Here is a 14,823-nt window from a genome sequence, read left to right as displayed (position 1 = left end):
CCTATCAGCTTCCCCACTTCATCCCCCTACCCCACCCATGTACACTCCGTCTCACCTGGTCTCACCTATCACTTGCCAGCCTTTTCTCCTTCCCCACCCCACACTTCCTTATTCTGGCTTCTTCCCTCTTCTTTTCCAGACCTGATGAAGGGTCTCGACCCAAAATGTTGGCTGTTTATTCCCCTCCATAGATGCTGCCTAACCTGCTGAGTTCCTGCAGCATTTTGAGTGTGTTGTTCAAGATTTCTAGCATTTGCAGAATGTAAACAACAGGAATTCTGCAGATGCTGGAAATTCAAGCAACACACATCAAAGCTGCTGGTGAACGCAGCAGGCCAGGCAACATCTCTAGGAAGAGGTACAGTCGACGTTTCAGGCCGAGACCCTTTGTCAGGATTTGCAGTATGTGTTGTGTTTACTCTTTAACACTTCTTGAGTGGTTGTAAATTGCTGAAGAGTGAACCAAGAACATGAAAAAAACAATTTTTTGTCAAGTCCTTTCATAAACTGATACCAAAAGTCTATGCTGTAGGAAATTCACAAAAAAAAACAAGCTTCTTGAAGAACCCTGATTACGTCATACCGAAGGGTCTTTATCTTTAAATTCTCCCACATTGTCTTGTCTAAAAATAGGATGACGTTTGGTCCCCAGCCTGAGTACTATACCTGTGAGTGGCTTTTCAACACCTCCTCTTTAAACTTCGCAAACCGTTCCTGAATTGTGGCATGATTAAGAGCAAAGGACAAGAAATGGGTGAAGGGCTGCTTCCGACGGAAACTGTCCAGCATCACCTCAATCCGTGTTTGGGCTGATGCCACTCCTGCTCGCTGCTGCCCAGTGATAACTGAAAAAAGAATGCTTGAGGTCAGAATGTGCTTCCCCACCTTGTACTATGTGAAAATCTGATGCAACCACTAATCAGAAACAGGATAGAACATTTTCTGGATTAGCCGAAGTCTGCTAACTGACTTATGAGCATCTGATGCACTGGAGTGGTGTGAGCATTTTCCCTGATGCAGTCCCTACGACACTAATTCCATTAAAAGCATGCACTAAAATGACTCACATGAGGCTGTAAGTTACTGAACAATATCTGTCTTTGTTACTTTTAAATTTGACTACTTCCCACATACAACTACCTGTAAACATACAATCAATTAAAACTGTACTGCTCTTGTCATCAATCATATTTTTTGCTTGCTCAGCCTAACATGCCTTGTAGTTCACCTCACCTTATTCTTAACATTCACAAGTTAGTTTTAAAATCACTTAATTGCATCATCTCTCCTTACTCTCTCTAATCCCACAACCCTTAGAGAAACAGTATCCTAGCTCCTCCAGTATTGTCCTCCTAATCATTCCAGAATCTAATAGCTCTACCATCAATAGCCGAGCTTTCAGCAGTCAAGGTCCTAAGCTTTTAATTTTTCTCCTTGAACAGATATATTGCTCTTTTCTTCTTTGAGGTGCTCCTTAAAATCTTCTTCTTTGGTCAAGGTTTTGATTATGGGGTCAAATATTTCCCTATGAAACTTGAGGTAAACTTTTTTATAATAATTCTGTGATGGGCCTTGCAATATTTTGTTACAATAAGAGGCACAATAAATAAGAAACTCATAATGGCGATTTAAGCAGGTGCTTATCAGCACACTGAAAGAAGCTTTCGTCCTCTTCATTTGGTAAAATGGATTTTTCACATTGTTTTGAATCTCTGGACCGAGCAGGCATGCCTTTGTGTAACTTCCCATCCAAAGGAAAAAAATTAATACTCTGTCTAGGTTATATTATAACCAAGATAATGCCTTGAAGAGGTATTAAATCTCCAGAGGTGTTTACAGTCTCAGATTAATTACCTAGTACATAAAACATTACAGCAAATGAGGTAGCTAAAGAGATTATAGAGGCATTAGTAGGGATCTTTCAAGAATCAATTGATTGTAGAATGCTTTTGGAGGACTGGAAAATTGCAAATATCACTCCACTCTTTAAGAAGGGAGGGAGGCAAAAATTATAGGCCAGTTAGCCTGACTTCAGTGGCTGACAAGATATTACAGTTCATTACTAAAGATGAGGTTTTGGGGTAGTTGGAGGCACAATAAAACAGGCCGCAGTCAGCATTGCTAAGGGGAATTCTCCCTGACAAATCTGTTTGAATTCTTCAAGGAATTAACAGGTAGGATAGACAAAGAACAGTCAGTGGATGTTGTTTATTTGGATTTTCAGAAGGTTTTTAACAAGGTGCCAAACATGAGGCTGCTAAAGAAGGTAAGAGCCCATGGTATTACAGGAAAGATATTACCACAGATAGAAGATTGGCCAACTGGCAGAAGGCAAAGAGTGAGAATAAAGGAGGCTCTTCTGGTTGGCTGTTGGTAATTAGTGGAGCTCCCCAGGGGTTGGTGTTGTTTTGTTTTCACTTTGCATGTTCTATGTTAATGATATGGATGACGGAATTGATGACTGTTCCTGCTCCGGCCGCTCGTTCCCCACACGGGGCACAGTATGGGTGAAGCAGTTGTTCACCGGGTTCCCAATGAAATCTCCACCACCTCACCTCGAATCTCTAACCCTGGGGAAAGGACTGGAATCCTTCACCCTGTCTCTGCTCCCCATTCCCTGGCGTCTGGAGGCTTTGCTGTTGGAAATCTGTTGTTTTGCAGCAGGAGTACATTGCAATATATAATAGTAATTTTAAAATAGCTTATAAACTACTGAATCAGAATCAGGTTTATTATCACCGGCACGTGACCTGAAATTTCTTAACTTAGCAGCAGCAGTTCAATTCAATACATGATATAGCAGAGAGAGAGAGAGAGAGAGAGAGAGAGAGAGAGAGAGAAATAAATAAATAAAATAAAACATAATAAATAAACAAGTGAATCAATTATGTACAAAGGGTGATTGATAAGTTCGTGGTCTAAGGTAGAAGGAGTCAACTTTAGAAAACCTAGCACTTTTATTTTTCCTACATTTACACACTTAGTCCAGCGGTCGTGGAGCATACGGATCCATTCTTTGTAGAAGTCAGTGTCTTGGACCTCCAGAAAGTGGTCCACAGCAGGGGTGATTGATAGGTTTGTGGCCTAAGGTAGAAGGAGATGAGTTATCAACTTCAGACTTTCTGCATAATCACTCAAAGAGTTGAACTGCACGTGTATGTAACGAGAGCTGTATAACTCATCTCCTTCTACCTAAGGCCACGAACTTATCAATCACCTCTGCTGTGGACCACCTGGAGGTCCAAGACGCTCTCGTTACATGCACGTGCAGTTCACCTCTTTGCGTGATAATGCAGAAAGTTTGAAGTTAATAACTCATCTTCTTCTATCTTAGGCCATGAAGTTAGCAATCACCCCTACTGTGGACTACTTCCACAAAGAAAGGATCCGTATGCTCTACGACCGCTGGACTAAGTGTGTACATGTAGGAGGGGACTATGTTGAAAAATAAATGTGCTAGGTTTTCTAAAATTGACTCCTTCTACCTAGGCCACGAACTTATCAATCACCCCTCGTATACTGAATAGATTATTTTAAAGAATGTGCAAAAACAGAAATACTGTATATTAAAAAAAAGTGAGGTAGTGTCCAAAGCTTCAAAGTCTATTAGGAATCGGATGGCAGAGGGGAAGAAGCTGTTCCTGAATCGCTGAGTGTGTGCCTTCAGGCTTCTGTACCTCCTTCCTACCTGATGGTAACAGTGAGAAAAGGGCATGTCCTGGGTGCTGGAGGTCCTTAATAATGGACACTGCCTTTCTGAGACACTGCCCCCTAAAGATATCCTGGGTTTTTTGTAGGCTAGTACCCAAGATGGAGCTGACTAGATTTACAACCTTCTACAGCTTCTTTCAGTCCTGTGCAGTAGCCCCTCCATACCAGACAGTGATGCAGCCTATCAAAATGCTCTCCACGATGCAACTATAGGAGTTTTTGAGCGTATTTGTTGACATGCCAAACTGCTTCAAACTCCTAATAAAGTATAGCTGTTGTCTTGCCTTCTTTATGACTACATCAATATGCTGGGACCAGGTTAGATCCTCAGAGATCTTGACACCCAGGAACTTGAAGCTGCTCACTCTCTCCACTTCTGATCCCTCTATGAGGATCGGTACATGTTCCTTCGTCTTACCCTTCCTGAAGAACACAATCAGCTCTTTCGTCTTACTGATGTTGAGTGCCAGGTTGTTGCTGAGGCACCACTCCACTAGTTGGCATATCTCACTCCTGTACGCCCTCTCATCACCACCTGAGATTCTACCAACAATGGTTGTACCATCAGCAAATTTATAGATGGTATTTGAGCTATGCCTAGCCACACAGTCATGTCTGTACAGAGAGTAGAGCAGTGGGCTAAGCACACACTCCTGAGGTGCGCCAGTGTTGATCATCAGTGAAGAGGATATGTTATCACCAATCCGCACAGAATGTGGTCTTCCGGTTAGGAAGTCGAGGATCCAATTACAGAGGGAAGTACAGAGACCCAGGTTCTGCAACTTCTCAATTAGGATTGTGGGACTGCTGGTATTAAATGCTGAGCTATTGTCAATAAACAGCATCCTGACGTAGGTGTTTGTGTTGTCCAGGTGGTCTAAAGCCGTGTGAAGAGCCATGAAGATTGTGTCTGCCGTTGACCTATTGTGACAATATACAAATTGAAACGGGTCCAGGTCCTTGCTGAGGCAGGAGTTCAGTCTAGTCATAACCAACCTTTCAAAGCATTTCATCACTGTTGATGTGAGTGCTACCGGGCGATAGTCATTATGGTGTATTTTGAGCAGTTTTGGGCCTCGTATCTAAGAAAGGATGTGCTGGCATTGGAGATGTTTACAGGAATAATTTTGGGAAATGAAAGGTTTAATTTTGAGTATAATATGGCTTTAAGTCTAAACTCGTTGGAGTTTAGAAGATGAGGGGGGACCTTGCAATAGAGATAAGTGCAAACTAGATAATCTAGGCTGATTTCTGGAATGGAGGAGCTGATGTATGAAGAAAAGCAGTTGTTGTGTGAAGGAAGGTTGAGCAGATTGTGCCTATACTAACTGGAGTGTACAAAAATTAGAGATGACCTTCTTGTAGCTCATAAAATTCCAATGGGTTTAATTGTTTAAGAGATGTTTCTGCTTGCGGGATTACTAGAACTAGGAGGCATAGTTTCAGAATTCAAGATGGAGATGAGAAGTAATTTCTTCTCTCAGAGGGTTGTCAATGCTTGGGATTTTCTACTCCAGAGAGATGTAGAGGCAGACTCACAGAATATATTCAGGATGGAGAACGTCAAACGCCTGAACCACAAGAGAGTCAGCAATTGGGAAGCATACAGTAACTAGTTTTGAGACCAAGAATTAATCAGCTATGCTCTTACTGAATGGTAACGCATGCTTTAAGGGCCAATCAGCCTCCACCTGCTCCCATTTCCTATGTTCTCATAATTTTTTGTGTCCTACAAAAAATGTCCGTTCATCCCAAGTTAAACTTACCAATCGGTCCTTCCATTCCTTGTTTAGGAATACTTATGGAAGTCCGTGTTTCAGTCTCCAGTCTGCGTTTGGTCTCTGCTTTTTTCCCAATTATATATCTGTGGTAAAGAAAGTGCATATTATTATTAGCCAGCTGGAATGCTCCTGGTGAGAAGGGGACTGATCTGTGTCACCCAGCGGAGAAGAAGGTGGTTCACACTGCTGAAAGAACAAAGCAATGTATGGGATTGTGTTATTTTCATGTATTTAACTATCAGGTGAAGATATCATTGATTCATAAAAGAATGAAACTATCATAAAGATTTTCAGTAACTGCCACAAGCACAAGAGATCCTGCAGATGTTGGAAATCCAGAGCAACACACAAACTGCTGGAGGAACTCAGTAGGTCAGGTAGCATCTATGGAGAGGAATAAACTGTCAACGTTTCGGGCCGAATCCCTTCACCAGGACAGCTAATGAAGGGTTTCAGCCTGAAACTTTGACATATTTATTCCTCTCCATAGATGTTCAGTAACTGCAAGAAGTTTGTATGGCCTTCCCATGCACGTGTGGGTTTCCAGCAGGTGCTCTAGCTTCCTTCCACATTCCAAAGACATACTGCTTAGTAGGTTAATTGTAAATTGCATCGTGATTAAGCTAGGGCTAAATAGGTAGGTTGCTGGGCAGCACGGCTCGATGGGCCAGAAGGGCCTGTTATGCACTCTGTCTCTAAGTAAATAAATAAAGTTGCCCTATTGGAAGGGATGAACATTAACTACATGTGAATGCATCTCAATGGCAGGTAAACTGAATGTGAAACCTTTCTCCTTGTATAAGCTGCGTCACTTCTCTTAGGGAGGGTGATGACTGACAAAACTGAGTAAATTACCTCCAAAATAAAATAGGTGATATTTGTCTATTCCTAAAATACCGCAAAGTATGATCATTTTAGCGGCAGATAAACACACACCTACTTTAAACTGGAGGTAATTTGAATGGATGGCCAATCCAATACAATATTCCAATACTATCTTACAATAGTACAATCTCAAGTGTTAAAATGGTTTGATAAATTCTAAAGATCAATTATAACCTTGGAAAGAATCAGTTCTCTGGATCCTTTGCACATTAACAGGTCTCTCAACACTTCTATGTTGAATGGATTGCTTTTCATGTTTCAAAAGGTTTTGGTACTTGGGTTTCTATCTGGGCAATAAAGATTTCTCCAGCTGCACATCATGTCCATTGCTCTTCTAACCACCAAAGGTTGGAACTACATCAAACTTTAGAACTGTCTCCTAAACACTTCTGCCTGGCTCACAGTGCCTAAATCATTTCCCACTGCTTCCATTTCCCTGACAACCATACATGATGCATTGTGGGATATCTAAATGTCATTATCTAAAGCATTTTAGTTTTCACATGCAGGGTGGTTGAAACCACTTTGTCACAGGTCATGTTGGAAATAACTCAGAAACGTGTAGCTCGGGCGGTTGATGGTTGAGTTGAGCTATTCTCCAATCTTGGCAATTGTTTGCAAACATTTCATCACTATATGAGGAAACACAATCAGATTCCTGTTCAAATGTGGTGTGTTCTCCAAATACTTGGCTTTTATATACTTATCAATCAGTTGATTGGTTATCACTATGGAAACTCAATTGTGATATAGGGAAGGGGTGGTTGCGTGGCAAATTCTGTGCGTTGTCTGGAATTTTGCCCGAATTGGCTTATAAATGGGATTGAGGTCCACAAATACATTTATGGAATTGTTTTTGGAAAACCATGCTTCTAAGAATTCTCTTACATGCCACATGTTTGCTTGTGCCATGACTTTCACTGATGCCCAGTCGAATTTGTGCCCCTCTCGATCTCCATGGGTAGATATTAGGGAGATTTGGTCATGCCACTTTACAGCCAGTTCACGTTTGTAGATCCTTGTGGAGAGTTTTCGCCCAGTCTGGCCAAAGTAATATTTGCTGTAGTCCCCGCATTGCATTTTGTAGACCACATTGGTCTTGTCCAATAACTTGGTTTGTTCCTTAGTCTGAAGAGTACTCTCTTCAATATTGCTGTTGGTTGATGCGCGACCAGAATTCTTTGTTCCTGGAGCAGTCGGGCTATCATTTCCAAGCTATTTTGAATGTATGGAAGGACAACCGTCTGGTCTCTTCGTGATTGGTGTGTTGTTGATCTCATAGGCATCTTCGGATGAAGTTATGTGAGTATTCATTTCGTGCGCATACTTTAAAGAGGTAAGTTTCTCCTCTTTATCCTTGAGCTCTGCTGTGCTGCAGTGTGTCTTTGCTCTTCGGAACAAAGTTTTGATATAGTTCTTCTAATGTGCATTTGGATGTTTACTGTGAATTTGAATTAAGGGAAGATTACACAACATAGCTCACTAGCTCCTGTCTCAAATCACTCCACATATAGCAAAATAATGTATACATGTTCAGGAGTATGTCCCACCCCTCCCCCCAAATTAGTATTTTATTTGAAATGTTGAAGTGGTGGAGCTTAGGAAGATGGCGCCTAACGGAAACTCCTTTGGTCACATCTTCGGAAACAGCTCTATATCTATCTTTGATATCTCCCTTTTACCCTTTCATTTTTTTTTAAATTTTATTTTCATTTGGATAAGGAATTCACAAGTATCATGTACTTTTTTCACATGTATAACCTTTTCCATTTTTTATATGTATAAAACTATAATTATTTATACATTCTTAAGTACACATTGAGATGATATAAAAAGAAATTAGACACTTAAATAGATAATTATGTACAGTAGAAATTCTAATCTATTAGGCTAAGTAATGGTGTTAATTGTTAAGGAAAGCAGTAATAATAGTGGATTAGTAATAGTTTCCATACATCTCTTCTGGATCACTTCTTCTGGTCCAAAATGTTGTGTGTAAGCCTATGTAACAACCATTATAGGTGGTTATATCCTAACTTGTTCATGCTTGTTCCTGCCCCCAAACATAATTATCCGATCCCTATGTACTTATTTACTTAATTCTATCATTTTTTATCCCTTACCCAAATCTTTTCCTTTACTTGTATTAATTCTCTATTTTCCAAACAAAAAAAAGACAAAAACAGTAAACATTTAGACTAGGGGTGCTTACATTAGCAATATTACTGTGTTGATGAGAAGAGCAGTATAAATCATTAGGAGATTCATCTAAAGTCTGCTCGCATTGGGGTTATATATTCAATCCATTTATTCCAGATTTGATAAAATTTTTCTTTTTGAATTCTCAGGGAGTAAGTCAACTTTTCCATTTTAAACATTTCCAAGATAATTTCGTGCCAATCTTCTAATGTAGGTGGTATTGGATTTCGCCACTTTCTAGTTATTGATTTCTTACTTGCCACTAAAAGGGCCTGCAGCAACTTTATGTCTTCCTTCTGTTCAAGAAACAATACATGCCCCAAATAGAGCGTCTCAAAGTTCAGAGGTATCTGGGTCCTAAGTACCTTAACTAATGTTCTATGAATACCTTCCCAATATAGACTTAATTTAGGACAATCCCAGAAAATATGGAAATGATTTGCCTCCTTGGAGCTGCACTTTCTCCAACACGTCACGTTTGTATCTTTATATTTTTCCTGATATGGGGTCTTAAAGTATCTTATAATATTTTTCCAACAATGTTCTCTCCAAGTCAAAGAATTAGTCGAAGACCACTGAAAGCTGCATATTTTCCCCCAAGCCTCCTCTGAAAGTACCAACCCCGCTTCTTTCTCCCATTTCTCTTTAATATACAATGTGTTTACATTTTTAGCATGGGAGAGTGCATTATATAATCGAGAAACTGATTTACTAGGTATTGAACCGCAAGCCGAATTAAGAATCTTGAAAAATTCTAATTCTACTGTTGATAGGTCTGTATATCTACAACTCTGGTTAACATAATTTCGTACTTGAAGGTACCTAAAAAAGTCATTGTGTTCTAGGCCATGTTTGTCCTGCAGGATTTGGAAACTTTGTAATACTCTTTTATGTATAAATGAGAGGTAGGTTGTAAGACCTTTCTTTATCCATAATTCAAATCTTTTATCTCCTCTGTTGGGAAGGAATTCGGTATCATATGCACACCATCTGAAGAGTTTTAGCATGTTATTAATTCCACATGAATTAACCACCTTCTGCCATATTTTTAATGTAAGATTTATCTAACTGTTTTTAAATTTTTCCAATTGGGCCATCAATCCTTTGTCAGCTATTGAGGCCTGTAGAGGAAAACTGTCAACCAATCCAAATTCTATTTCCTTCCATCTAGCCTTATATTCCCTATTACACCAATATAACAGAGGGGTTATCCGTGAGGCATAAAAATAATTTCTCAGGCAAGGAAGAACCATACCTCCTCCTTCCTTCCCTAACTGTAAGGTGTTATATGGAATTCTAGGTTTCTTTCCTTGCCAAATGAAGCGGGAAATCCATTTGTCCCATTCCCTGAATTGATTATCATCCACCTCCACAGGTAAAGTACGGAAAAGATACAGTAATGGAGGAAGAATATTCATTTTTATAGTATTTATCCTTGAATTTAAACTTAAAAAGGCGATAAGATTCCATCTATGCATATCTGCTTTTATCTCTGAGATTAATGGCCCATAATTTACCTGTGACAGCGTTGAAAGATCCTTTGGCAGGGTTATTCCTAAATATTTTAATGATTTAGCTTCCCACTTAAGATCATATGTATCCTGCAATTTTTTGGATGGTGTATAATTTAGGGACATAACCTGCATTTTCTTTACATTTAATTTATAACCTGATATTTTCCCAAAGTCATCCAACAATGTAAACAATCCTATAAATGATTTTTATGGTTCACTCAGATAGACTAAAACATCATCTGCGAATAACGCCACTTTCTGTTCAATCCCTGCCACCTTGATACCTCTTACAATTTCGCTTTGTCTTATTAGTTGGGCAAGCGGTTCAATATATAGCGCAAAAAGGAGAGGAGAAATTGGGCATCCCTGTCTAGTGCCTCTCTCTAAAATAAAGGAGACCGAGAGGTCCCCATTTATCTTAATTCAAGCTGTAGGGCTGTCAGATAGAGTCTGGATTACTTTAATAAACTTTTCTTGAAAGCCTAATCTTCCTAACACTCTGTATAGCCAAACTAACCGAATCAAAAGCTTTCTCAGCGTCTAATCCTACTACCATTGTCTCTGTCTCGTTCTTATTAACCTGTTCTAATATGTGTAGAGTTCTCCTTATGTTGTCCTGTGTTTGTCTTTGTTGAATAAATCCAGTCTGGTCTAAATGGATTAGGCCAGATAAGAGCTTTTCCAATCTGCGCGCTAATATAGATGTAAATAGTTTGTAATCTAAATTAAGAACACTAATTGGCCGATAATTGCCACATTCTAATTTATCTTTACCCTCTTTAGGAATAACTGAAATAATCGCTTCTCTCCAGGAAGGTGGAGTTTCTCTTCTCTGTAAGATCCAATTAAAGGTGTTAAGTAGTAATGGGGCTAACTGTGACTTCAGGGATTTGTACCACTCTGAGGTAAACCCACCTGAACCCGGGGACTTTCCAGCCTTTAACCTAGAGATGGCCACATTCAGTTCTTTGGCAGTTACTGGTTCTAATAGACTTTCATTTTGTAAATCTGTAAATTTAGGTAGATCTAAAGAATTCAATAAACTGTCTATATAGGGTTCATTGGAGGCCCGGGGTTGGGAGTACATTTTCCCTATTGTACTCTCCACAAGCTTTGTCTTTGGATTCTTTATTTTATGAATTGTATTGTCTGCTTGTTGTTTTCGTAACTTATATGCTAGTAATCTAGCTGATTTACCTCCTACTTCATAATTCTTTTGTCTCAGGTAAAGAAAATTTCTTTGAGTTTCCAACATATAAATATCGTCAATTTCACTTTGCAATTTCCTAATTTCCTGTTTTAAATTTGAATTACTTTTGTTGCTATCTACAACTTGAAGTTGTTTTAATTTTCCTTGAAGGTCTGCTAATTTTTGTGTATTGATTTTTTTCATGTGAGTGGTAATGGAAATAATTTTCCCTCTCAGTACAGCTTTCAATGTATCCCATAAGATCACTGGTGATGTTTCTCCCGTATCATTAAGGTCTAGGTATTCTTTGATTTCTCCCCTTAATCTCTCCATTACTTTCGGGTTATTGAGTATATTTGAGTTTAGCCTCCATAGGGTTTTCCTCATTTTCCTTTCCAGGATTAGAGACATAGAGACTGGGCTATGATCTGACAGATCAATTGTTGCAATGTTACAGTTTTTTATCCTGAATCTATCTGTGTTAAAGATAAAGAAATAGTCTATCCTTGAATAGGCTGAATGAGGGAAAGAGTAATGTGTATAATCTTTACTAGTGGGGTGTAATTCCCTCCACACATCTATAATTCCCAACTCCTCCATCAATAAATTCATTTTCCGAGTCAGAGGTTTATTCTGAGTAACTATTCTTGAAGAATCTAATATAGGATTTAATCTAATATTAAAATCCCCTCCACAAATTACTACCCCTTGAGAACTGACCATTAGGTCAAAAATGTGTCTATAAAATGACCATTCACTACCTGGAGGAGCATAAACATTCAGCAGTGTTATTTCTGTACCTTCTATTCCTCCTGTAATTTTTACAAATCTTCCATCTTTGTCTTTAGTCTCTGAAATATGTTCATAATTAAGAGTACTTGATATTAAAGTAGCTACCCCTCTTTTGTGGCTCAATTTATAAGATGAATAAAACACATGCTTAAAGCCCATTCTTTTTAATTTTCCATGTTCAGATTGGCTCATATGTGTTTCCTGGAGGAAAGCTATTTGTGCCCTCTCTTTTTTCAATTTAGACATAATCTTATTTCTTTTAATTGGATTCAAAACCCCATTAACATTATAGGAAATTATTTTTACCAATTCAATTTGCATTTTTCTCTAGTAGAAAAAAAAACACACTCCTTTTCTAACCAAACAGTAAGCAGTCCCTTCTCAACAGTAAACCAAAATATATAACCACACCCGACATTTTTGAACGTATAACATTTGAAAATTTTTCCTGACTTCCCACAGTGAGGCCTGAGCACCGACTCGCCTCAGTTCAGAGGGATAACCTCTATCTTCACCCTGTGTTAGAGGGCCCTCAGCAGTTTGAATAATCATAGAGAATTTTCTCCTATTTATGTCTCGACCATATTGCTATCATTCAAGTTATTCCGTCTAGTTTATTTTCAGATACCAGCCTTCATTTTACCTTTAAATCCGAATTGCTCTTTTCAGTCATTTCTCTTAATTAGTCTGTATTCTCAGTACATTCGCGTCTGAATATTTGCAGCTTTTTCTTGTAGTTTGACACTCTGGTTCGTGTGGAGCGTCCTCGCCCCACTAACTGCCACAACTTCTGCCGAATCCTCTCCAGTAGCGACTCTGGTTGGGTGATAACTTTAATAGGTCGTCCCCGGTCCGCCAGGTCCAACGTTGCCTCCTCCACCATAGTGTAAGATTTTGTCCCTTCATCGTAAAAGACTTTCAGACGAGCTGGATACAGGGTCTGAAATCTGATGTTGTTTTCCTTCAGGACCCTCCGTGTTTCCATATATTCCTTCTGTCTGGCAAGAATCCCCGGTGCGTAGTCGTGGTCTAAACTGATTTTACAGTTGCTCCACATGAAACCTTTCTTTTGCCATGCCCGTTTAAGCATCTCTTCCTTCGTTCTGTAACTGAGAAATCTGACCAGAATCGATCTGGGCTGGGCACCTGCCGGAGGCTGTGGTGCCAACGCGCGGTGAGCCCTTTCTATCTGTAGGTCTTTTGCGGCAGGTATATCAAGGTTCTCTCTAAGCAGCTTCTCCACAATCCGGGTTTACCTTCAGTTCCTTCGGGAACTCCGTAAATCCTCACATTTTCCCTTCTTGAGCAGCCTTCTTGATCTATTAGTTTCCACTGGAGCTGGTCTTGCAGCTTCAGCATTTCTGCTATCACTTCCTCGGCGTTTTGTAGCTTCTCTTCAATTCCAACAATCCTCGCTTCGGCTTCATCTATCCTCGAGTTAGTTTTTACTATTTCTCCTTTAATATCTTCCAGCTGTTTGTTGTTACCTTGTCGGAACTCGCGAATCTCTTCGAGAATCAAAGACAGAGTCACTGATTCCTGATCATTATCTCCGTCTGGTTTGCCGTGGGGGAGCTAGGCCCGTCGCCTTGCTGCGTCTCTTTATGTTTATCAGCCTTCGGAGCAGACTTTTTAATCTTGTTCTTAGACATCATCCTTGCCCCTTTTATTAATATAGTTATACAATATTAAGTATTCGTCTAAATTCGATTTTGGGGCAGCTTACCTTCTTTTTGGCCGAGAGACCTTTTCCTTACGCCGCCATTCCCTTGATGACCCTTTTTACCCTTTCAAAGTTCTTTTGAAGACGCTGACCTAGAGTTACACTCTGACTTTAGTTCTTTGCGGAAATGGGACCCACTCTCAGGGCCTCACGATCGGCAGTGTTTCAATATGCCAAGGGCGTGGCCCGGAAGACTAGCGCACCTTCAGGGTGCCAGATTTTCGTGGGTCTGGAGAAGGGCTGATTGAAGGCCGGTGCCACTGCCTGGTGTGTCGAGGGAGTATTTGGAAGATCGGAAGCAGTGACCTGGCTGTGTGAGACCTGTGGTATGTCGAATTACCAGGTGAACAATTAGTCTGGGGTACTGCATGTCTGTGTCTTTATTGATGCTTTGCTGCAGGCTTGAGTGCTTGGTGGGGGGTGCCGATGCTTTTTTGCTGGTGGGGGGGGTGTCGTTGCTTTGCTGCTGCTTATACATGGGAGGGAGGGGAGCTGGGGGGGGCTCTGGGGTTCTAACATTTAACTGTCATTCATTCTTTGGGGCACTCCTCAGTTTTCGTGGATGTTTGCGAAGAAAAAGAATTTCAGGATGCATATTATATACATTTCTCTGACATTATATGTACCCATAGAACCAATTGAAATTTCATATAATGAATTAAAGTTAAATCTCAGAGCTACCATTGTGGAATTTGAAACCAGTTTCTTCAATAGTTAATCTAGGTTTATGGATCACCAGTCTGGTAAATTACCTGTTGCATCACCAAAATATGTGTGAAAAAGGCAAAGTTAAAAGTTCTCACATGTACAAACATGCTTGTTAAATTCAAAATGACCATAGCTCACTTGTAAAGGGCACTGGGTACATCCATGGTGCATCGATAGCCCTGGTCTGTCTGCTCTATAAGTACAGAGTCACAAGGTTCATCCATACTGTCCACAACTCCTGCAGGAGAGAAGAAACAAATGGCAAACATTCAGTTCACAGTTAGTGATATCTAATTCCATGAATCGCAATGGAAATGCTAC

General features: G+C 39.9%; 1 protein-coding gene across 4 annotated transcripts in view; it reads right to left on the bottom strand.

Annotated features, from left to right (window-relative positions):
- ascc1 (activating signal cointegrator 1 complex subunit 1) overlaps positions 1 to 14,823 on the bottom strand; it is a 90,675-nt gene that overhangs the window by 69,535 nt on the left and 6,317 nt on the right. For all 4 annotated transcript variants that reach the window (XM_063070569.1, XM_063070571.1, XM_063070570.1 and 1 more), the window contains exons 3-5: positions 14,641 to 14,740; positions 5,478 to 5,575; positions 667 to 845 (exon numbers count right to left, since the gene is read on the bottom strand). In XM_063070569.1, coding sequence (XP_062926639.1) covers positions 667 to 845; positions 5,478 to 5,575; positions 14,641 to 14,740 — 377 coding nt within the window. The remainder of the gene's footprint in view (positions 1 to 666; positions 846 to 5,477; positions 5,576 to 14,640; positions 14,741 to 14,823) is intronic.

Source organism: Mobula hypostoma, chromosome 18, assembly GCF_963921235.1.
Source record: "Mobula hypostoma chromosome 18, sMobHyp1.1, whole genome shotgun sequence".
In the NCBI taxonomy this organism is placed as follows: Eukaryota; Metazoa; Chordata; class Chondrichthyes; order Myliobatiformes; family Myliobatidae; genus Mobula; species Mobula hypostoma.
This window is presented reverse-complemented; position numbering and strand designations above follow the sequence as displayed.